We start from the raw sequence: 24,293 nt of genomic DNA on the forward strand, positions 1-24,293 counted from the left end.
CCGTGTGGAACCTTGTCAAAGGCCTCACTGAAGTCCATATAGACAACATCCACCGTTTTACCCTTGTCAACTTTCTTAGTAACCTCATCAAAAAATTCAATAAGATTTGTCAAACATGACCTTCCACGTACAAATCCATGTTGACTGTTCCTAATCAGACCCTGTCTATCCAGAAAATTATATACACCATCTCTAAGAATACTCTCCATCAATTTACCCACCACTGACGTCAGACGCACAGGCCGATAATTGCCAGGTTTACTCTAAGAACCCTTTTTAAACAATGGAACCACATGAGAACCATATTGGTTTTTTAAGCCAATTCTCCGGCACCATCCCTGTTTCTAATGACATTTGAAATATTTCTGTCAGAGCCCCTGCTATTTCTACACTAACTTCTCTCAAGGTCCAAGGGAATATCTTGTCCGGACCTGGAGACTTATCCACTTTTATATTCCTTAAAAGCGCCAGTACTTCCTCTTGTTTAATTGTCATACTTTCCATAACTACCCTTCTTGTTTCCTTTACCTTGCACAATTCAATATTCTTCTCCTTAGTGAATACTGAAGAGAAGAAATTGTTCAAAATCTGCCCCATCTCTTTTGGCTTCGCACATAGCCGTCCACTCTGATTCTCCAAGGGACCAATTTTATCCCTCACTATCCTTTTGCCACTAACATAACTGTAGAAACCCTTTGGATTTATTTTCAAACGCAAACAACAGGAATTCTGCAGATGCTGGAAATTCAAGCAACACACATCAAAGTTGCTGGTGAACGCAGCAGGCCAGGCAGCATCTCTAGGAAGCGGTGCAGTCGACGTTTCAGGCCGAGACCCTTTGTCAGGACTAACTGAAGGAAGAGTGAGTAAGGGATTTGAAAGTTGGAGGGGGAGGGGGAGATCCAAAATGATAGGAAAAGACAGGAGGGGAAGGGATGGAGCCAAGAGCTGGACAGGTGATAGGCAAAAGGGGATACGAGAAGATCATGGGACAGGAGGTCCGGGAAGAAAGACAAGGGGGGGGGGACCCAGAGGATGGGCAAGAGGTATATTCAGAGGGACAGAGGGAGAAAAAGGAGAGTGAGAGAAAGAATGTGTGCATAAAAATAAGTAACAAATGGAGTACGAGGAGGAGGTGGGGCCCAGCGGAAGTTAGAGAAGTCGATGTTCATGCCATCAGGTTGGAGGCTACCCAGACGGAATATAAGGTGTTGTTCCTCCAACCTGAGTGTGGCTTCATCTTTACAGTAGAGGAGGCCGTGGATAGACATGTCAGAATGGGAATGGGATGTGGAATTAAAATGTGTGGCCACTGGGAGATCCTGCTTTCTCTGGTGGACAGAGCGTAGATGTTCAGCAAAGCGGTCTCCCAGTCTGCGTCGGGTCTCGCCAATATATAAAAGGCCACATCGGGAGCACCGGACGCAGTATATCACCCCAGTCGACTAACAGGTGAAGTGTTGCCTCACCTGGAAGGACTGTTTGGGGCCCTGAATGGTGGTAAGGGAGGAAGTGTAAGGGCATGTGTAGCACTTGTTCCGCTTACATGGATAAGTGCCAGGAGGGAGATCAGTGGGGAGGGATGGGGGGGACGAATGGACAAGGGAGTTGTGTAGGGAGCGATCCCCGCGGAATGCAGAGGGGGGGGAGGGAAAGATGTGCTTAGTGGTGGGATCCCGTTGGAGGTGGCGGAAGTTACGGAGAATAATATGTTGGACCCGAAGGCTGGTGGGGTGGTAGGTGAGGACCAGGGGAACCCTATTCCTAGTGGGGTGGTGGGAGGATGGAGTGAGAGCAGATGTACGTGAAATGGGGGAGATGCGTTTAAGAGCAGAGTTGATAGTGGAGGAAGGGAAGCCCCTTTCTTTAAAAAATGAAGATATCTCCCTCGTCCTAGAATGAAAAGCCTCATCCTGAGAGCAGATGCGGCGGAGACGGAGGGTTTTTTAAACTGGGGTGATTTATTTTCACCTTACTTGCCAAAACAGCCTCGTATCTTCTTTTAGCTTTTCTAATTTCTTTCTTAAGATTCTTTTTAGATTCTTTATATTCCTCAAGCACCTCATTAACTCCAAGCTGCCCATATTTATTGAAGATCCCTCTCTTTTTCTGAATCAGTTTTCTAATATCTCTTGAAAACCATGGCTCTCTCAAACTTTTAACCCTTCCTTTCAACCTAACAGGAACATAAAGATTCTGAACCCTCAAAATTTCACCTTTAAATGACCTCCATTTCTCTGTTACATCCTTCGCATAAAAACAAATTGTCCCAATCCACTCCTTTTAATCCTTTCGCATCTCCTCAAAGTTAGCCTTTCTCCAATCAAAAATCTCAATCCTAGGTCCAGTCCTATCCTTCTCCATAATTACACTGAAACTAATTGTATTGTGATCACTGGACCCGAAGTGCTCCCCAACAAATACCTCTGTCACCTGCCTTATCTCATTCCCTAACAGGGTGATCCAACACTGCCCTTTCTGTAGTTGGTACCTCTATGTATTGCTGCAAAAAACTATCCTGCACACATTTTACAAACTCCAAACCATCCAGCCCTTTTACAGAATGGGCTTCCCAGTCTATGTGTGGAAAATTTAAATCTCCCACAATCACAATCTTGTGCTTACTACAAATATCTGCTATCTTCTTACAAATTTGCTCCTCCAGTTCTCGGTCCCCATTAGGTGGTCTATAATACACCCCTATAAGCGTCACAACACCTTTCTTATTCCTCAATTCCACCCAAATAGCCTCCCTAGACGAGTCCACTAATCTATCCTGCCAGAGCACCGCTGTAATATTTTCTCTGACAAGCAATGCAACACCTCCCCCTCTTGCCCCTCCTATTCTATCACATCTGAAGCAACGAAATCCTGGAATATTTAGTTGCCAATCACACCCCTCCTGCAACCATGTTTCACTAATAGCTACAACATCATATTTCCAGGTATCAATCCATGCTCTAAACTCATCTACCTTCCTTACAATGCTCCTAAATAGATGCATTTAAGAAACTGTCCACCTCCCACTCTTAATTTAAGCTCCAATCTCCTGCCTGATAGCCTCATAATTTCCCTTACTCTAATTAAACGCTTTTCTAACTTGTCTGTTCCTATCCCCCTCCAATGCTATGGTAGAATTGTGATCACTATCTCCAAAATGCTCTCCCACTGAGAGATCTGACACCTGACCAGGTTCATTTCCCAGTACCAAATCAAGTACAGTCTCTTCTCTTGTAGGCTTATCATATCAAGAAACTTTCCTGAACACACCTAACAAACCCCACCCCATCTAAACCCCTCGCTCTAGGGAGATGCCAATCGATATTTGGGAGATTAAAATCTTCCATCACGACAAATCTGTTATTACACCTTTCCAGGATCTCTTTCCCTATCTGCTCCTCGACATCCCTGTTACTATTGGGCGGCTTATAAAAAACACCCAGCAAAGTTATTGACCCCTTCCTGTTCCTAACCTCCACCCACAGAGACTCCGTAGACAATCCCTCCATGGCGTCCACCTTTTCTGCAGCCGTGACACTATCTCTGATCAACAGTGCCACGCCCCCACCTCTTTCGCCTCCCTCCCTGTCCTGTCTGAAACATCTAAAACCCGGCACTTGAAGTAACCATTCCTGTCCCTGAGCCATCCCGGTCTCTGTAATGGCCACCACATCATAGCTCCAAGTACTGATCCTTGCTCTCAGCTCATCCGCTTTGTTCACAATACTCCTTGTGTTAAAATACACATCTCAAACCTTTCATCTGAGCGCGTCCATTTTCTTATCCTCCCTCACACACTGTCTCCAAGCTTTCTCTATTTGTGAGCCAGCCGCCTCTTCCCCAGTCTCTTCAGTTCGGTTCCCACCCCCCAACAATTCTAGTTTAAACTCTCCCCAGTAGCCTTAGCAAACCTCCCCACCAGGATATTGGTCCCCCTGGGATTCAAGTGCAACCCATTCTTTTTATACAGGTCACACCTGCCCCAAAAGAGGTCCCAATGATCCAGAAATCTGAATCCCTGCCCCCGCTCCAATCCCTCAGCCATGCATCTTATTTTATCCTCCACCTCATTCTATTCCTATTCTCACTGTCATTTTTTTCTCTTTTGTATTTGCACAATTTGTTGTCTTTTGCAAATTGGCTGTTTGTCCTGTTGAGTGCGGTCTTTCATTGAATCTATTGTGTTTCTTGGATTTACAGTGTATGCCCACAGGAAAATGCATCTCAGTGTTGTATATGATGACAGATATGCACTTTGATAATAAATTTACTTTGAACTTTGACTCACTGGCCTGCTGTTCCGTTGCTTGTCCCTGCTCCCTTTCTTGAATAAAGGTGAATGTGCCCCATAAAGATGCAAAAATCTTACGCAAGGCTTCAATAATCTCCTTTCTTGATTTCCACCATAGCCTTAGATACATCTCATTGGACCCGGGGGATGTATTTCACATTTATTTAGTTGAAGACATCTGGGGAAAATCCTGACAATTCTGGACAATGTTTCTCACCCTCTGCATGCCACCTTGGCTGAACAGGGCAGCACTTTTAGTAATAGTCTGCGCTGCTCCAAAGAGCACTATGCAAGGTCATTGTTACCCTTAGCCATTCGGCTCTATGATGAGTTTGCCTATCGCTGGGGAAGTGATGATCCCCTCCTGTTGGACTGTGGTAACTTATTTTTTATTCTTTCTTACTTCTCTTCTGCACTTGTAATGCTACTGTGACACTATAATTTCCTTCGCAATCAATAAAGTATCTATCTTAATGCTAATATCCTGTCGAATATCACCAACATTTACCCCTCAATTCTCAATCTACCTTATTGCCTTCCTTGCCAACACCCCCTAGCTCTACACACAGATTCCTCATGGACCACCTTTGCCCTCCTAATTTTTTAAGTTCTCACCTACCATCTCCCTGGTTCTTAAGCGTCTCTGCAGTTTTTAGTCACTTTTCTTTAACTTATTTCTATTGATTAAATTCTCAATGTCCCCTCATCCAGAGTTCCCTGCTCTAACTGTATTTACTTTTCATACTTAGAATGTGTTGGTTCTGATCTCTCGTAAAAGACTAACTTGTTTACCTGCAAGCCCTGTCAAGTTTCACCAAGCCCTGTCATTACCTTGTGTGTTGTATGTGAGTAGTGCACCTTGGTTTGAGGAACCAGGCTCATTTGGCGGGGTGTTGTGTGTGAGTACTGCACCCGGGTTTGATGGTGGACATGTATACAGATGAATAACAATAACACTGAACTCATTGAAATCTACCTTCTGCCAATTTAACACAACTTCCCGTGCACATTTGCCAGAACGTACCCCAGAACGCCCTCAGTGATGCATCCCTTTCTGTGTGTGTCTCTCTCTCTCACTCACCCCTCTTCCCCCACCACCCCAAGTGATATTGTGTCTGTCTGGGTGTGAGTGTGTGTCTGTTTCCGAGTCCGTAGTGATATCATGGTGTGAGTGTTGATGTGAATTTGTGTCTGTCTGGGTTCCAAGTGATCGATGAAGCCACCGATTCATTTTTGTGTGGTGTGTCTGTGTATGGGCCCAGAGTGATGTCACAGGTCTGTGTATTTTCAAGTCCCAAATGGTGTCACAGCATTGTGGGGGGTGAATGATGTGTTTCAGGGTCAGAAATCTTGTCACAGATGTGTGCATATGTCTCAGGATCAAAGGTGTTGGCTTTCTCGGTCAGATGGGTGTGTGTCTCCATGGTCCTGAGGTGATGTCATGGAGTTGTGTGTGTGTGTGTGTGTGTGTGTGTGTGTGTGTGTGTGTGCGCGCGCGCGCGCGCGACGAGTGTGTTTCTGTCTGTCTTAGGGTCACAGGGTTTCTTCTTCAGTTCACTGCTCTGTGTGTCTACGTCTGTCTTTGCAATCTTTATTTCATTGAGATATCTGACTGTGAAGTTTTGCATTTATTCATATTATTTTAATTCTGTGCAAATGCCATGAGTAGCTGACAGGTGATGACCCTTCATTCTCTAAAGTTTGCTCCTCAGTGTGATTGAGGTGAGGATGCAGACCAATAACACCTCGGACCCCACGGCACCAAATCCAGCTGCCTGCTTTCTGCAGAGGTGTCTGCGATCTGGGATGTTGACACAGGTAAGTCTGGCTCACCTCCTAGCTGAAGCTGATGGTAAATTGGTATGATTATCTTTACAACACACGCAAAATGCTGGAGGAACTCAGCAGGCCGGCAGGTCTATAGATGCTGTATGACTTGCTGAGTTCCTCCAGCATTTTGTGTGTATTGCTTGGACTTCCAGCATCTGCAGATTTTCTCTAGTTTATGTTTATCCTTAAGTTGTCAGTATTTTTGCTTTGCCTTCTCCAGAGCAGGTGTGGACAACAATAGGGAAAGGTTGGTGCCTGAGTGCATATGTACGTGGTGGTAGGAGGGCGTGCCTGAGCGCATGGTGGTAGGAGGACGTGCCTGAGCGCGTGGTGGTAGGAGGACGTGCCTGAGCGCGTGGTGGTAGGAGGACGTGCCTGAGCGCGTGGTGGTAGGAGGACGTGGCTGAGTACGTGGTGGTAGGAGGAATGGAACCATGTTAGACTGTTCAGAGTACGAGTCTGAGCAAATAGATGCAGCTCAGCTCCGGTGGGCAAGCACACGGGACAGTGAGTGTAACTCGTTAAGTTTCAAAGTAGTTATGCCAAGGGTTAGGAAGAGTCCAGAAGTTAAAGTATTTGAAATTAGGAAAGGCTAATTTCAATGTCATTTGGATGAGACATTAAAAGCATAAACTGGGAGAGACTACAGTTGGGTAAATCTCCTTTCTGGAAGTGGGTCTTGTAAAAAGTGAAATAGTGAGCATTCAGAAGCAACATTCCTGTTGAGAGTGAATGGCAAGGAAGGCAACTTCAGGGACCCTGGGTCAAGAGGTAATATCTGAGAGGAAGTGTGTGTCAGGTGAAGAACATAGAGAGTCGAGGTGGGTGGTACGAGAAATAAGAAGGGAAAAGGGTCACAAAATATCGTTGGCAGATAAGGTTAAGGAAAGAAGTAAATAAGATTGAAAGAGTACAGAAAAATATTACACAGATGCTGCTGGGTCTGGAGGATCTGAGTTATAAAGAAAGATTGAACAAGTTAGGACTTTATTCCTTAGAATGTAGAAGAATGAGAGGATATTTGATAGAGGTATACAAAATTATGAGGGTTATAGATGGGGTAATGAAAGCACCCTTTTCCCACTGTAGTTGGGTGGGACTGCAACCAGAGTCATGGTTTAAGGGTGAAAGGTGAGAAGTTTAGACCACAAGACATAGGAGCAGAATTCAGCCATTTGGCCCATCGAGTCTGCTCCGCCATTCAATCATGGCTGAATCCTTTTTTCCCCTCCTCAGCCTCATTTCCCGGCCTTCTCCCTGTAACCTTTGATGCCATTTCCAATCAAGAACCTATCAATCTCTGCCTTAAGTACACCCAACAACCTGGCCTCCACAGCTACATGTGGTAACAAATTACACAAATTCACCACCCTTTGGCTAAAAAAAGTTTTTCAGCTTTTTGAGCACCTTCTCCCTTGTAACAGTAACTGCACTTACTTCTCTTCCCTCACACTCTGCAACATCTGATACACTGCTAGTGTCTTCCACAGTGAAGACTGATGCAAAGTACTCATTTAGTTCATCTGCCATCTCTTTTCTCCCTTTATTTCTCCAGCCTCATTTTCTAGCGGTCCTATATCCACTCTCATCTCAGTTTTTTTAACATCTTTACAGAAGCTTTTACTATCCGCTTTGATGTTTGCTAGCTTGCTTTCATATTTCATGATTTTTTTAGTCGCTCTCTGTAGGTTTTTAAATGCTTCCCAATCCTCCATCTTCCTGCTAATTTTTGCTTCGTTGTATGCCTCTCTTTTGCTTTTACATTGGCTTTGACTCTCCTGGTCAGCCATGATTTTACTATTTTGCCATTTGAGTATTTCTTCATTTTTTTGCCTATGTCCGTCCTGCATCTTTCTCATTTTTCCCAGAAACTTACGCCATTGCTGCTCTGCTGACATCCCTGCCAGCATCTCCTTCCAATGTACTTTGGCTAACTCTTCTCCCACACCACTGTAGTTTCCTTTCCTCCACTGAAATACTGCAACATCAGACTTCACTTTTTCCCTATCAAATTATAAGTTGAATTCGATCAAATTGTGATCACTGCTCAGGGTCTTTTTACTTTAAGCTACCTGATCACCTCTGGTTCATTACATAACATCCAATCCATTATAGCTGATCCCTAGTAGGCTCAACAAGCTGCTCTAAAATGCCATCTCATAAACATTCAATAAACTCATTCCCTTGACATCCATTACCAACCTGATTTTCCCAATTGACTTGCATGTTGAACTCTCCCATGACTATCACAACATTGTCCTTTTGACATCCCTTTTCTATTTCCTATTGTAATCTGTGGTCCATAGGAGCACATGAGAGAAACTGTCAGCACAGGTGCTGCATGCAAGCTTGATTTCAATGTTTAAGTGAAGTTTGGATTGGTACGTGGATGGAGAGCTGTGGTACCAGTGCAGGTCATTGGGAGTAGGCAGTTTAATGGTTTCGGCATGGACTAGGAGGGACGAAGGGCCTGTTTCTGTGCTGGGGTTCTCTATGACTGTGAAAATCCCAAGGCAATTAAGGGAGTTGCTCGGAAAAGAGTGTGATCTATTTAAGATCAAAACGGCCAGAGGGCTTACCTGTTTCTGCTGTGGAGAAAGTTGCTGGTTGGAGACTTCATTTGGGGTGGTGAATTTCTAGACTACATTAAGATTAAAAAAAGAGGAATTATTAGATAACTTTGGCATAAAGATGAATAAATCTCCAGAGCTTGTTGAAATGTATCCCAGTCTGCTATAGGGCATAAGTGAGGAGGTTAAAGTCGGCACAACATTGTGGGCTGAAGCACCCGCACTCTGCTGCACTGTTTTGTGTCTCCTCGGGCCTCCCATTCACTGAAAGTATTGTACCCTTATTGGTTCTCCAAAAACGCTACGCCTCACATGTTCAGATTTGTTTCTTTGTCTACCTTACCAGTTTATTCTTATCACTACAGTTGAATGCCATAGTGATATCAATACATTGGTAAGGTAATTAACACAGATCTTTGTCTTGTCCATGAAGTTAGTAACCACATCCTTACATTCACATTCATTTTGTTACTAGATATAACAGTAAGGTCCCATCATTAATCTCTACAAAGGCACAAAGTTCCAATAATAAAGACAACCTCTGACTCCCAACTCCAAGCAGGTATTGGAACCACTTACCAAATTCCTTGGATCCCACAGGCTCTAACCTTTTGTACCAATGTTCTATGTGTGACCTTGTCAAAGGATTTACTGAACCTTTCGTAGACAAGATCAACAATACTGCTCTCATTGGAACACTTAGTAACCTTTTAGAAAAAATGAAATCAAGTTGAACAGGCAGAATCTAGCCTTAACAAAGACATGCTGACTCTCCCTGATCTCCCTGCCTGTCCAGCTGCAAATAAATCTTGTCCCTCACAACCTTTTGTAATAACTATCAAGAGTACGGGGAACAATTTTGGACCCCCTAATTAAGGAAAGATATTAAAGACAGTTCAGAGAAGGTTAATTTGGATGATCTTGGGTATGGAGGGATTGTCCTCTGAGGAAAAGTTAGATTGGGTCTCTACATCATTTTGCAAGGTGATCTTATAGAAATATACAGATTTTCAAAAGGCATGAGTATATAAATTCCTTTCATGGGGGAGATCTGAATTAGAGAGCGTGAACTCAGCATTGGGGACTGCAATGGGGACAAATTTCTCCTGAGGATTGAGAGTGTTTGCAACTCTGCCACAGGGAACAAAGGGGCCATAGTCATCTAGTTATAGAACACAGAAATGGGCCTTTCAGATCCAATTGCCCACACCTTCATGGTGCCTATCTTTTCCTGTCCAAATACACTGGTTCTATCACTTCCTCTTACAGCTTGTTCCATACACCCACCATCCTCTGTGTGGAAATCTTGTACCTCAGAGCTGCTTTAAATATTCCTCTCTCACCTTAAACCCATACTTTTCCTGCCCTTGGTAAAGACTTTTTACTATGTGCCTTCTCTAAAGATCAATAAGGTCGCCCCTCAGTCTCCTGTGCTCAAGGGAGAACAGTGTCAATCTTTCCAATCTCTCATTTTAACTCAAGCCATCCATTCCAGACAACATCCTGCACTTTTTCAAGTCCTACTGCATACTCTTTGTAACATACTGACCAGAACTAGAGTGGCATAACCAGTGGCCGTACAGCTGCAATCAAGACGATTAAGTTGCATGGGCGATTTGGATTAAAAATTGGCCTGCCAATGGGAGACAGAGGGCCATGGTCAATGAGACTTATTCTGGCTGGAATAATCAGCAGCTAAAGTGCAGAACACCACTAAGCAGGTCACTCATTATTGGGGTATTAAATGCTGCCTGTGAACAAATTTAAATAAAAAGGCACTTGCTGTCCTTTGATAATTGATTCGTCCCTCGTTCTGCTCTTTTAATTCGCACGCATTCCCACTATCAAGCATTGACTCTGGTTGTGTTTCAACTGTCCCTCTGTGGTCCTGTTCCGCACCATTGCCCCCGAAGAGCAACACTATGGCTTGCAACTTGGCAGAGACACTAGTGAATGGACGGCTGATTTATGAGGTCCACTCTGACTCCAACTGATGATGTTCTCCCCTCACCCCCACTGTAAATAGGAAGCTTTGGAATGGAATCAAGTACAGTTTGGAAACACAGTGCCATTCGCCCGGCGCTTCAAACAGCTGGATGCAATTTCAAACACCATGACAGAACTTCAGCAGGTATAAGACTTACGATAAACTGATTTGTTCCGAAGGGTGGCATATAACAAAGTGATATTTATGTAATGATACCCAAAACAAAGTGGGTCTCTAGCCACTTGATAGCAGTAAAATCAACAAGTTTGCAAGAGGTTTCTCAGTACATGGACTAACTTCCTCATTCTTGGTGTAAAATTGTGTAAGACTGAGGGTGTTATATTTGAATGGATGCAGTATACGAAATAAGGAAGAGGAGTTTGCAGTACAGTTCCAGATTAGCACATATGACGTTGTGGGCATCACTGAATCGTGGCTGAAGAAAGATGAAAGCTGGGAGTTTAACATCCAAGGATACGCATTGTATCAAAAAGACGGGCAGGTAGGCAGAAGGGGTAGGGTGGCTCTGTTGGTAAAAATGAAATCAAGTCATTAGAAAGAAGTAACATAGGATCAGAAGGTGTAGAATCGTTGTGGGTTGAGCAAAGGTAAAAAGATCCTGATGGGAGTTATATACAGGCATGCAAACAGTAGCAAAGATGGGGTTTACAAATTGCAACTGAAGATAGAAAATACATGTCAAAAGGGAAATATTACGATGTTTAGAACAGCTCATGGTAGAGCCCACTAGGTGATCAGCTATACTGAATAGTTTGTTGTGCAGCGAACTGGAATTGATTAGAGAACTTGAGACAATTCGCCCTGCAATTTGAGGAGAAGCTAAAGTCATGTGTATCAGTATTACAGTAGAGTAAAGGGAAGATGCAGATAGATATATCCCAAAGGAGTGTCTCTAGAAAGGGTGCAAGGAGATTTACAAGGATGTTGCCTGGATTGGGAAGCATGCCTTATGAACATAGGTTGAGTGAACTTGGCCTTTTCCCCTTGGAGCGACGGAGGATGAGAGGTGACCTGATAGAGTTGTACAAGATGATGAGAGGCATTGATCGTGTGGATAATCAGTGTCCTTTTTCCCAGGGCTGAAATGGCTAACATGAGAAGGCACAGCCTTAAGGTGCTTGGAAGTAGGTACAGAGTAGATGTCAGGGGTAAGTTTTTTTTTGTGTAGAGGGTGGTAATTGTGTGGAATGGGCTGCCGGCAACGGTGCTGGAGGTGGATACGATAGGTTCTTTTAAGAGACTCCTGGATAGGAAGATGGAGCTTAGAACAATAGAGGGTTATGGGTAACCCTGCGTAATTTCTAAGTTAAGGACATGTTCGGCACAGCACTGTGGGCTGAAGGGCCTGTATTGTGGTGTAGGTTTTCTATGTTTCTCTGTTTCTAAGTAGTAGTATTCTATGGGCAGGATGACACAACCATGGCTGACAAAGCCAACTTAAGAGCCAAAGGGAGTGCATATAATTTAGCAAAAATTAGTGGGAAGTTAGAGGATTGGGAAGCTTTTAAAAACCAACAGAAGGCAACTAAAAAAGACGTAAAAAAGAAAAGATGCAATGTGAAGGTAAGCTAGCTAATAATATTAAAGAAGATACCAAAAGTTTCTTCAGATATATAAGGTGTAAAAGAGGGGCGAGAGTAGATATTGGACACTGGAAAATCATGTTGGAGAGGTGGTAATTGGTGACAAGGAAACGGAAGGGCAGGCTCGATGGGCCGGAAGGCCTACTCCTGCTCTTATTTCTTATGTTCTTATTAGCATATAACCTGTAGCACCAGAGATCCCAACAAACTAGACCACTGCTATACTAAGGTAAAGAATGCCTACCATTCTTTGCCCAGGCCTCATTTTGGTAAATCAGATTCCTTCTCCGACCTTCATACAGGCAGAGGCAAAAAAGCAATATTCTAGAGATTAGGACAACAGAGGAGTGGTTGTGGGAGGCAGAGGAGCGATTATGGGATTGCTTTGAGTCAGTGTTCAAGCACTTATCCAGAGATCTGAATGAATACAATGTGATTGTAACAGACTTCATTAAAACGGCTGTGGATGAGTGTGTTCAGAGTCTTCCCTAAACAGAACCCCTGGATGAAGCATGAGATCCACAATCTGCTGAGGGCTAGATCAGAGGTATTCAAATCTGGAGACGAAAAGGTGCAGCTATGATCTCTGGAAAGACATCTCACAGGCAAAGTGGAGATTCTGGACCAAACTTCAATCAACAAGGGATGATCAGCAGCTGTGCTCGCTTTAATCGTCAGAAAATGGAGGAATCATCACGAACTCCCACTTTCCTGATGACCTTATGAACTGGATCTCTGAAGGAGGGTGAATCCATCCAAACTGTACTAAAGACCTGTACTAAGCAACTGGCTGGTGTGTTCACCAAGATCTTTAACCTCTCGCTCTCACCCACCTGCTTCAGGCACCTACACCACACTGGTACCCAAGAAGAGTGTGGTGACCTACCTCAATGATTGTTCTCCAGTTGCACTTACATCCACGGTGATGAAGTATTTTGAGAGATTCGTAGAAACATAGAAAACCTACGGTACAATACAGGTCCTTTGGCCCACAATGCTGTGCCAAACATGCACTTACTTTAGAAATTACCTAGGGTTACCCATAGCCTTTTATTTTTCTAAACTCCATGTACCTATCCAGGAGTCTCTTAAAAGACCCGAACGTATCCACGTCCACCACCGTCGCCAGCAGCCCATTCCACGCACTCACCACTCTCTGTGTAAAAAAAAAACTTACCCCTGACATCTCCTCTGTACCTGCTTCCACGCACCTTAAAACTGTGCCCTCTCGTGTCAACCATTTCAGCCCTGGGGAAAAGCCTCTGACTATCCACACGATCAATGCCTCTCATTGTCTTGTACACCTCTATCAGGTCACCTCTCATCCCCTGTTGCTCCAAGAAGAAAAGGATGAGTTCACTCAGCCTATTCTCATAAGGCATGCTCCCCAATCCAGGCAACATCCTTGTAAATCTCCTCCGCACCCTTTCTATAATTTCCACATCCTTCCTGTAGTGAGGTGACCAGAACTGGGCACAGTGCTCCAAGGGGGGTCTGACCAGGGTCCTACATATCTGCAACGTTAACTCTCGGCTGTTAAACTCAATCCCACAGTTGATAAAAGCAAATGCACAGTATGCCTTCTAAACCACACAGTCAACCTGAGCAGCAGCTTTGAGTGTCTGATGGACTCGGACCCCAAGATCCCTCTGATCCTCCACACTGCCAAGAGTCTTACCATAAATACTATATTCTGCCATCATATTTGACCTACCAAAATGAACAACTTCACACTTATCTGGGTTGAACTCCACCTGCCACTTCTCAGCCCAGTTTTGCATCCTATTAGTGTCCCGCTGTAACCTCTGACAGCCCTCCACACTATCCACAACATCCCCAACCTTTGTGTCATCGGCAAATTTACTAACCCATCCCTCCACTTCTTCATCCAGGTCATTTATAAAAATCATGAAGAGAAGGGGTCCCTGAGGCACACCACTGGTCACTAACCTCCATGCAGAATATGATCCATCTACAACCACCCTTTGCCTTCTGTGGGCAAACCAGTTCTGGATCCATAAAGCAAGGTTCCCTTGGATCCTATGCCTCCTTACTTTCTTCATAAGCCTTGCATTTGGGTACCTTATCAGATGCCATGCTGAAATCCATATACACTACATCTATGGCTCTACCTTCATCAATATATTTAGTCACATCCTCAAAAAAATTCAGGCTCGTAAGGCACAACCTGCCCTTGACAAGGCTATGTTGTCTATCCCTAATCATATTATGCCTTTCCAAATGTTCATAAATCCTGCCTGTCAGGATCTTCTCCAACTTACCAACCAGTGATGTAAGATTCACTGGTCTATAATTTCCTGGGCTATCTCTACTCCCTTTCTTGAATAAGGGAACAACATCTTCAACCCTCCCAATTTTCCAGAACCTCTCCCGTCCCTATTGATGATGCAAAGATTGTTGCCAGAGGCTCAGCAATCTCCTCACCCGCTTCCCACAGTAGCCTGGGGTACACCTCGTCCGGTCCCAGTGACTTATCCAACTTGATGCTTTCCAAAAGCTCCAGCACATCCTCTTTCTTAATGTCTATATGCTCAAGCTTTTCAGTCCACAGTAAGTCATCCCTACAATTGCCAAGGTCCTTTTCTGTGGTGAATACTGAAGCAAAGTATTCATTAAGTACCTCCATTACCTTCTCTGGTTCCATACACACTTTTCCTACTGTCACACTTGTTTGGTCGTGTTCTCTCATGTCTTATCCTCTTGATCTTCACATACTTACAGAATACCTTGGGGTTTTCCTTAATCCTGCTCGCCAAGGCCTTCTCGTGGCCCCATCTGGCTCTCCTAATTACATTCTTAAGCTCCTTCCTGCTAGTCTATTAATTTTCTAGATCTCTATCATTACCTGGTTTTTGGAGCCATATTCAAGTTTGCTGGTGACACCACTTTCGGGGGCCAATTGAAAATCTGGCTGAGTGGTGTCATAACAGGCAAGACCAAGGAGCTGATTAGTGCTCATCAGAGGGTCAGAGGTGAAGAGGTTTGGCAGCTTTAAATTCCTGTGTATCACTATTTCAGAGGATCTGTCCTGGACCCAGCAATGTGCAATTGTGAAAGAAAAGCACGGCAACAGTGTGAAGAGCGGCAGCAGTGTGTGAAGAGAGCACGGCAGCAGTGTGTGCCTCTACTTCATTTGAAGTTTGCGGAGATTCGGCCTGACATCTAAAATTCTGACAAACTTCTGCAGATGTGTAGTGGAGAGTATACTGACTGGCTGCATCACACCACAGCCTTGTATGGAAATACCAATGCCTTTGAACAGAAAATCCTATAAAAAGTAGTGGATTAGGCCCAGTACATCACAGGTAAAGCCCTCCCAATCACTGAGCACATCTAGATGAAACACTACGATAGGAAAGCAGCATCCATCGTCAGAGATAGATGCACCACCCAGTCCACGCTTTCTTCTCACTGCTGGCATCAGGTAGAAGATACAAGTGCCGCAGGACTCCCATCACCAGGTTCGGGAACAGTTGCTACCCCTCAACCATCAGTCTCTTAAACAAAAGGGGATGGCTACACCAAACTTTACTGAAATGTTCCCACAGCCAATGATCTCACTTTAAGGACTCTTTATCTCATTATCTCATGTTCTTGTTATTTTGCTTTTTATTTTTATTTGCATTTGCAGTTTGTTGTCTTCTACACTCTGGTTGATCTTTCATTGATCCTATTATAGTTACTATTCTATAGACTTGCTGAGTATGCCCATAAGGAAATGAATCTCAGGGTTATATATGGTGACATATATGTATTTAGACAGTAAAATTTACTTTGAACTTTGAGAAACTGATCAGAGCACCAGGGAGAACCCTGCTGCTTCACTGAATCGTGACTTGCAATCTGTTATCGAGAAGGGTATTCGCTGTGATCTTATCGAAAAGGGTGTTGGCTGTTTCATCTGGAGGAGACTGCACTGGCTGTCAGCTGGATCACATTCTCGGTCTCTGAAATGGGAATTAGATCCATAACCTTCACATTGGAGACGGTGTTGCACTGAGCTGTAGCTGTGCGGAGGGAGAGAGGGGGGCAATACCAGCGCTTTAATGGAGGTGAAGCATCACAAGTCATAGAGTTATACAGCAACAAAATGGGCTCTTTGACCCAGTTGATCTATTTTGACCTGGTTGAACTGCCTTTGGCCCAAATCACTCTGAACCTTTCCTATTCACGAACCTGGGATTAATTTACATGTACTGTACATCGAAACATACAGTGAAATGTGTTATTTGCATTAACGGCCATCACAACCTACTGATCTGATGGGGCACAAACATTGCATGCCACAATGCTCAGCAGAATAACACGTAACACAACAAAACAGAACGCATAAAGGAACAAGACACACACGCAGAACAAGCCCTGTTCCTCCCTCCCTCCCACTCACAGACGCTGGGATTTTACTTCCCCAGCAGACTCTCAGACTCAGGCTTCTGAAATTATGATTGATCTTTGGTATCAACCCCAAGATCGCCAATGGCAACAAATGAGAACCCCGAACCTTTACCCACAAATCCTGCACTTGCCAATGACGGGACCCCGAACACTAGGCTTCAAACTCCACATTCACTGAAAATGGGACCCAAAGCACGGCCCTAAATTCCACATTCGCTGATGATGGGACCCAAAACACTAAGCTTCAAACTTTGGACTCGCTGACTCGTGCACCAAGAAGGTCACCAGCCCTGATGATCCTGCCCGCACGGAACTCCGATCCCAGAACCTGCCTGTAGGGTGGGGGCCACCAGCCCTATCACCGTATAGAACCCTAGGATAAGCTTTCTTGTAGGTATACTCAGTAAATCTAAGAAATATTATAGAATCAATGAAAGACTGCACCCAACAGACAAACAATCAATGTGCAAAAGACAACCGACTGCAAATACAAAAGAAAAAATAGTAAATAAATAAGCAATAAATATTAAGAACATGAGATGAAGAATCCTTGAAAGTGGTGGAAATGTTTCAATAATGGAGTGAGTGGAGTTGAGTGAAGTTCAAGAGCCTGAATGTTGAGGGGTAATAACTGTTCCTGAACCTGGTGATATGGGTCCTGAGGCTTCTGTAGCTTCTTTCTGATGACAGCAACAAGAGAGCATGTCATGGATAGTGGGGGTCCCTGAATGATAGATGCTGCTTTCCTGTGACAGTGCCTCTTCTTATTCTTCTGTGAAACACTGCATTTAAGCTGCATGCTCCACCAACCTATCTACAGTACATCTTCTTGATATCCATTATAATCCCTGAGCAGTCCCTGTTCATACTGCAGATTTTGCTGTGTACCTTTCCCCCACCCCTTCAAACAACAGTTTGCCTTTAACAAATTTTATTCTACTGGCTCCTTGCTTGCCAAGGAAAGGCCATATAAGGTAGCAAAAGTGAGTGGGAAGTTGGAGATAGGGAAGCTTTTAAAATCCAACAAAATACAACTATAAAAGCTATAAGAAAAGAAAAGATGAAATAAGGGGGCAGACTAGCCAATAATATAAAGTAGAATACCAAAAGTGGGTTTTTTTCCAGTTATATAAAGAGTGAAAGGGAGGTGAGAGTTGATACTGGACCACTGGAAAATGATTCTGTTGAGGTAGTAATGGGGACAAAGAAATGGGTACTTTGCATTTGTCTTCATTGTGGAAGTGTGTCAGTGATCCGTGAGTGTCAGGGAGCAGGAGTGAGTGCCATTGCTAATACAAAGGAAAAAGTGCTAGGCAAACTCAAAGGTCTTACGGTGGATAAGTCACCTGGACCAGATGGACTACATCCCAGTGAAGAAGTTTAAGGATGTTGGGGAAGTAAGACATGATTCTTGGACTCTTGTAAATAATGGGTTAAAAACTTAAGTGAACAAATTCTGTTGCTTTTGCTGTGTGAGGGGATCCTGGAGTACCCCTATTAACTGTTTGGAGAGAGACATGTATCATTGATGGTTTGTTTGGAAAGGAGAGAGAGACAGAGTTATTTACCACCGATATGTTGCTTTTGAAAAGAGAGAGAGAGACAAAGATTAACGCTTGGACTGTCACTTTAAGGCATTGGAAGTAACTTTGGATTTTTACTGAGTTGGGAGTTGGAGACAGCACCGGGCAGCTCGAAGGTTGCTATGGTGACCGAAGGCGGTGGACACTCGATGTTATGATTTTCAGCTGGTTATTGATGTTACTTCCAAGGACTTGTTGCCTGCTTGTACTCCTTTACAGACAAAGGAGGGAGTGACTCTTTGAATGACAGGTGATGCTCAGCACAGAGAAATAAATGGGAGGTCAGATGATACAGACCTCAGGACACGTGATCTGGACACTGAATGAGCACTGTTGTGCCCGCAGAGAAAGGGGGTTTTGGAGGATCGATCAGGCGGATCGATCCAAATTGCTATTCCATCAGTGAAGAAGGGGTTGACTGGTGGGGAGTTGTCTCTGTGTCCACCCTTGCCTGGGTGATAGCTCCACCACAGAAGACCGGTCCCCCTGGTTAAAGTCACAGTCAGTGACTTGTAAAGGATTTCGGAGGACGACGAGAAGATTGACGGCATCAGCTCACCTGAAGACTCAACTATCACTATCTATCTATCTATCTCTATCTCCCTCTCTCTCTCTCTCTCTCTCCCTCCCTCCCTCCCTCCCTCTCTCTCTCTCTCTCTCTCTCTCCCTCTCCCTCTCCCTCTCTCCATCACTACTCAACTAAATACCATGAACTGAACTGAACTTTACTCAACATCGTAAGACTGTATCTTTTTACTCCTAGACTTAAAGAAGCCTGGTTTCATACATATATATATTCCACACTTACTTTTATCTATAACCATTGCTAACCTGTTTGATTTATTTACATTTATATTACTGTATTACGTAGTTACTAATAAATATTATTAGTTTATAGCAATCCGAGACTCCAAAGTGCTTTCCATCTCTGCTGGTTCTTTATCCCCGTCACGGGGTCCGTGACAGCTGAAGAATGGGCCCGCAGTTTATTTAGATTAAAAGCTTGCCTGATTAACAGCCTGTAGCTGCCTCTTCAAGGTGACATGAGGGCTGGAATTACTCAGTTCTCACATAGGTCATGCTTTATTGTTTTGCTCCACTGACTTAAGTCTTTTCTTCTGAGAGGCTCAATGATAAGAACATCTGTCTCTAATTAAGTCAGGGGCCTAGCTACAGAGGTGGCTGGTACGGGATAGACAACATATCTATTTGTAATTAAACTCTGATTTAGTGGACTCTCTTATCAAAGTAATTGGGTTTCGCTCTAATTGACTTGACATACCATTGTAACTGAGTGTTCTTTGTCTGCTCATTCTATATATTGTAGCATTTCTGTTCTAAAATCAGAAAGCTCATCTGAGCCTCTAAGAGAGAGTCTCTGTCTCTCTTTGATAACTGGTTCCGAGTCTTTCTCGCCGGCTGAAATGAGCACAATAAACTGGTGAAGAGGTTAAAGTAATAAACTGTGTGGTGTGATTATGGGTCCGGCAACCTTTTTTAAGTTTACACCAGAGTCCTGAGAGAGGTTGTGGAAGGGATAACGAATGCATTGGTCATGATCTTCCAAGAATCACTTGATTCTGACATGGTCCCAGAGAAGATCGCAAATGTCATTCCACTCTTTAAGAGAGGAAGGCAAAAGAAGGAAATTATAGGCCAGTTAGCCTAACCTCGCTGGTTGGGAAAGTGTTGGAGTCTATTATTGGGGATGAGGTTTCAAGGTTCTTGGAGACTAATGATAAAATAAGTCAAAGTCAGCATGGTTTCTGTAAACCATGTAAAGAGAAATCTTGCCTTGCCTGTTAGTTCTGTTAGTAGCAAGCAAGGTTGACAAAGGAGAGGCAATGGATGTCATTTATTTGGACTTTCAGAAGGTGCTTTATAAGGTGCTTCACAAAAGACTGCTTAACAAGCTAAAATCCTATGGTGTTACAGGAAAGACACTGGCATGGGTAGAGGAATGGCTGACAGGCATGAGGCAGCAAATGAAAAGGTGCCCTTTCTGGTTGGCTGCCAGTGACTAGTGGTGTTCCTCAGGGGTCAGTATTGGGACTGCTACTTTTCACATTGTTTGTCAGTGATTTAGAGAATGGAATTGATGGCTTTGTGGTAAAGTTTGCAGATGATATGAAGATAGGTGGAGGGGTTGGTAGTGCTGATGAAGCAATGGGATTGCAGCAGGACATAGACAAATTGGAGGAATAGGCAAAAATATGGCAGGTGGAATACAGTGTTGGGAAATGTATGATAATGCATTTTGGTAAAAGGAACAATAATGCAGACTATTATCTAAATGGGGAGGAAATTCAAACATCAGAGGTGCAGAGGGACTTAGGAGTGCACGTGCAAGACTCCGAGAAGGTTAATATATAGGTTGAGTCTGTGGTAAAGGTAGATGCAATGTTGCCATTTATTTCAAGGGGAATAGAATATAAAAGCAAAGAGATAATGCTGAGGCTTTGTAAGACACTTGTCAGGCCACACTTGGAGTATTGTCAACAGTTTTGGGCCCCATATAGAACCATAGAACACTACAGCACAGAAAACAGGCCATTCGGCCCTTCTAGTCTGTGCCGAAACTTTATTCTGCTAGCCCCATTGACCTGCACCCAGTCCATAACCCTCCAGACGTCTCCCATCCATGTATCTACCCAATTTATTCTTAAAACTTAAGAGTGAGCCCGCATTTACCACGTCAGATGGCAGTTCGTTCCACACTCCCACCACTCTCTGAGTGAAGAAGTTCCCCCTAATGCTTCCCCTAAATGTTTCCCCTTTCATCCTAAAGACATGTCCTCTTGTATTTATCTCTCCTAATCGAAGTGGAAAGAGCCTGCTTGCACTTACTCAGTCTATAGCTCTCATAATTTTGTAAACCTCTATCAAATCTCCCCTCATTCTTCTACGCTCCAAGGAATAAAGTCCTAACCTGTTCAATCTTGCCCTGTAACTCAACTCCTGAAGACCCGGCAACATCCTAATAAATCTTCTCTGCACTCTTTCAATCTTACTGATATCCTTCCTGTAGTTGGGTGACCAGAACTGCACACAATACTCCAAATTTGGCCTCACCAATGTCTTAATACAACCTCACCATAACATCCCAACTCTTATACTCAATACTTTGATTTATGAATACCAGGATGCCAAAAGCCTTTTTTTTACAACCCAGTCTACCTGTGACGCCACTAATTCAGAATTACAGAACACAGTTCAGAATTATGTATCTGAACTCCTCAGTGCCCTACCATTTACTGTGTATGTCCTACCTTGATTTGTCCTTCCAAAATTCAACACCTCACACTTGTCTGCATTAAATTCCATCTGCCATTTTCTGGCCCATTTTTCCAGTTGGTCCAGATCCCTCTGCAAGCTTTGAAAGCCTTCCTCACTGTCCACAACGCCTCCAATCCTAGTGTCAGCAGCAAACTTGCTGATCCAATTTACCACATTATCATCTAGATCATTGATATAGACAACAAACAACAATGGTCCCAGCACAGATCCCTGAGGCACACCACTAGTCACAGGCCTCCAGTCTGAGACGCAATCATCCACTACCACTCTCTGTCTTCTCCCACACAGCCAATTTCGAATCCAGTTTACAACCTCTCCATGGATACCTAGTGTCTGAACCTTCTGAACTAACCTCCCATGTGGGACCTTGTCAAAGGCCTTACTAAAGTCCATGTAGACAACATCCACTGCCTTTCCTTTATCTACTTTCTTGGTAACCTCCTCGAAAACCTCTACAAGATTCGTTAAACACAATCTACCACACACGAAGCCATGCTGACTATCCTTAATCGGCCCTTGGCTGTCCAAATACTTGTATATCCGATCTCTCAGAACACCTACCAATAATTTACCTACCACTGATGTCAGGCTCTCCAGCCTGTAATTACCTGGTTTACTTTTGGAGCCTTTTATAAACAACAGAACAACATGAGTTACCCTCCAATCCTCTGGCACCACACCCGTGGCTAAGGACATTTTAAATGTTTCTGCCAGGGCCCCTGAAACTTCTACACTAATCTCTCTCGAGGTCCGAGGGATTTATCTACCTTTATTCACTGTAAGGCAGCAAGCACCTCCTCCTCCGCAACTTCCGCCACCTTCAACAGGACCCCACCACTAAGCACATCTTTCCCTCTCTACCCCTCTCCGCTTTCCGCAGTGATCGTTCCCTCCGCAACTCCCTGGTCCACACATCCCTCCCCACGGATCTCCCACCTGGCACTTATCCCTGCAAGCGTAAGTGCTACACCTGACCCTACACCTCCTCTCTCACCACCATTCAGGGCCTCAAACAGTCCTTCCAGGTGAGGCAACACTTCACTTGTGAGTCTGTTGGGGTCACCTATTGCATCTGGTGCTCCCGGTGCAGCCTCCTCTACATCAGTGAGACCCGACACAGATTGGGGGCCCGCTTCATTGAGCACCTCCGCTCCGTCCGCCACAACAGACAGGATCTCCCGGTTGCCACCCACTTCAACCCTGCCTCACATTCCCATTCAGATATGTCCATACATGACCTCTTCTACTGCCATGATGAGGCTAAACTCAGGTTGGAGGAGCAACACCTCATATACCGTCTTGGTAGTCTCCAGCCCCTTGACATGAACATAGAATTCTCAAACTTCCAGTAATTCCCTCCCCCTCCCCCCATCCCAGTTTCACTCTGCCCCCTCCCCCAGCTGCCTATCACCTGCATGGTTCCGCTTCCTTCTACTACCCATTGTGCTTTCCCCTATTCCTTCTTCACCTTTCCTGCCTATCCCCTCCCTGCCTCCCCTCCCCCACTCCTTTATCTTTCCCCTTACTGGTTTTTCACCTGGCACCTACCAGCCTTCTCCTTCCCACCTTCCCCCCACCTTCTTTATATTGCCCCTTCCCCCCTTCTGTCCTGATGAAGGGTCTTGGCCCGAAACGTTGACTGTTCGTTTCCACGGATGCTGCCCAACCTGCTGAGTTCCTCCAGCGTGTTGCTTTCACCCCAGCATCTGCAGAGTATTTTGTGTTTACCTCCTCCTCTTTATTCTCTATATGTTCTATGACACTACTGCTTGTTTCCCTTCCTTCCATGTATGCTATGCCAGTTTCCTGAGTAAATACTAATGCAAAAAGACTGTTTAAGATCTCCCCGTCTCGTGAGGCTCCACGCATAGACGACCTCTCTGATCTTCTAGGGGACCAATTTTGTCCCTTACTATCCTTTTACTCTTAATATACTTGTAGAAACCTTTCAGGTTTAACTTCACATTATCTGCCAAAGTAACCTCATGTCTTCTTTTTGCTTTCCTGATTTCCTCCTTTAGTATTTTCTTACATTTTCTATACTCTTCAAGTACATCATTTGTTCATTGTTGCCTATACCTGCTATACACCTCTCTGTTTTTCTTAACCAGATCGCCAATATCCCTTGAAAACCAAGGTTCCCTATACCTGTTGACTTTGGCTTTAACCCTGGCAGGAACATGCAAACTCTGCACTCTCAAAATTTTGCCTTTGAAGGCCTTCCACTTACTGAACACACCCTTGCCAGGAAACAACTTATCCCAATCCACTCTTCCTAGATCCTTTCTCATTTCCACAAAATTGGCCCTTTTTCAATTTAGAACCTCAACTCGAGGACCAGACCTATCCTTGTCCATAATTAACTTGAAACTAATGACATTATGGTCACTGTCCCAAAATGTTCGCCTACACATACTTCTGTCACCTGATCTGTCTGGTTCCCTAATAGGAGATCAAGTATTGCATCCTCTCTCATTGGTACCTCTATATATTGATTTTTAAAGATTTCCTGAACACATTTGACGAACTCCAAGCCATCTAGCCCTTTCACAGTGTGGGAGTCCCAGTCAATATGTGGAAAGTTAAAATCCCCTACTATGACAACTTTCTGTTTCTTACATCAGTCTGCTATCTCTCTACAGATTTGCTCGTCCAATTCTCTGTGACTATTGGGCGGTCTATAATACAACCCTATTAGTGTGGTTACACCTTTCC

At 44.1% G+C, this 24,293-nt stretch overlaps 1 protein-coding gene across 6 annotated transcripts in view; it reads left to right on the top strand.

Annotated features, from left to right (window-relative positions):
• haus2 (HAUS augmin like complex subunit 2) overlaps nucleotides 1–24,293 on the top strand; it is a 46,202-nt gene that overhangs the window by 5,366 nt on the left and 16,543 nt on the right. For 3 of the 6 annotated variants that reach the window (XM_072263660.1, XM_072263679.1, XM_072263680.1), the window contains exons 2-3: nucleotides 5,992–6,109; nucleotides 10,718–10,822. In XM_072263660.1, the coding sequence (XP_072119761.1) occupies nucleotides 6,020–6,109; nucleotides 10,718–10,822 (195 nt within the window). In that variant the 5' untranslated portion in view covers nucleotides 5,992–6,019. Of the gene's footprint in view, nucleotides 1–5,960; nucleotides 6,110–10,717; nucleotides 10,823–24,293 lie in introns of all 6 variants that reach the window. The other 3 variants (XM_072263686.1, XM_072263669.1, XM_072263694.1) reach the window with 3 other exon arrangements.

Source organism: Mobula birostris, chromosome 1, assembly GCF_030028105.1.
Source record: "Mobula birostris isolate sMobBir1 chromosome 1, sMobBir1.hap1, whole genome shotgun sequence".
NCBI classification, from domain to species: Eukaryota; Metazoa; Chordata; class Chondrichthyes; order Myliobatiformes; family Myliobatidae; genus Mobula; species Mobula birostris.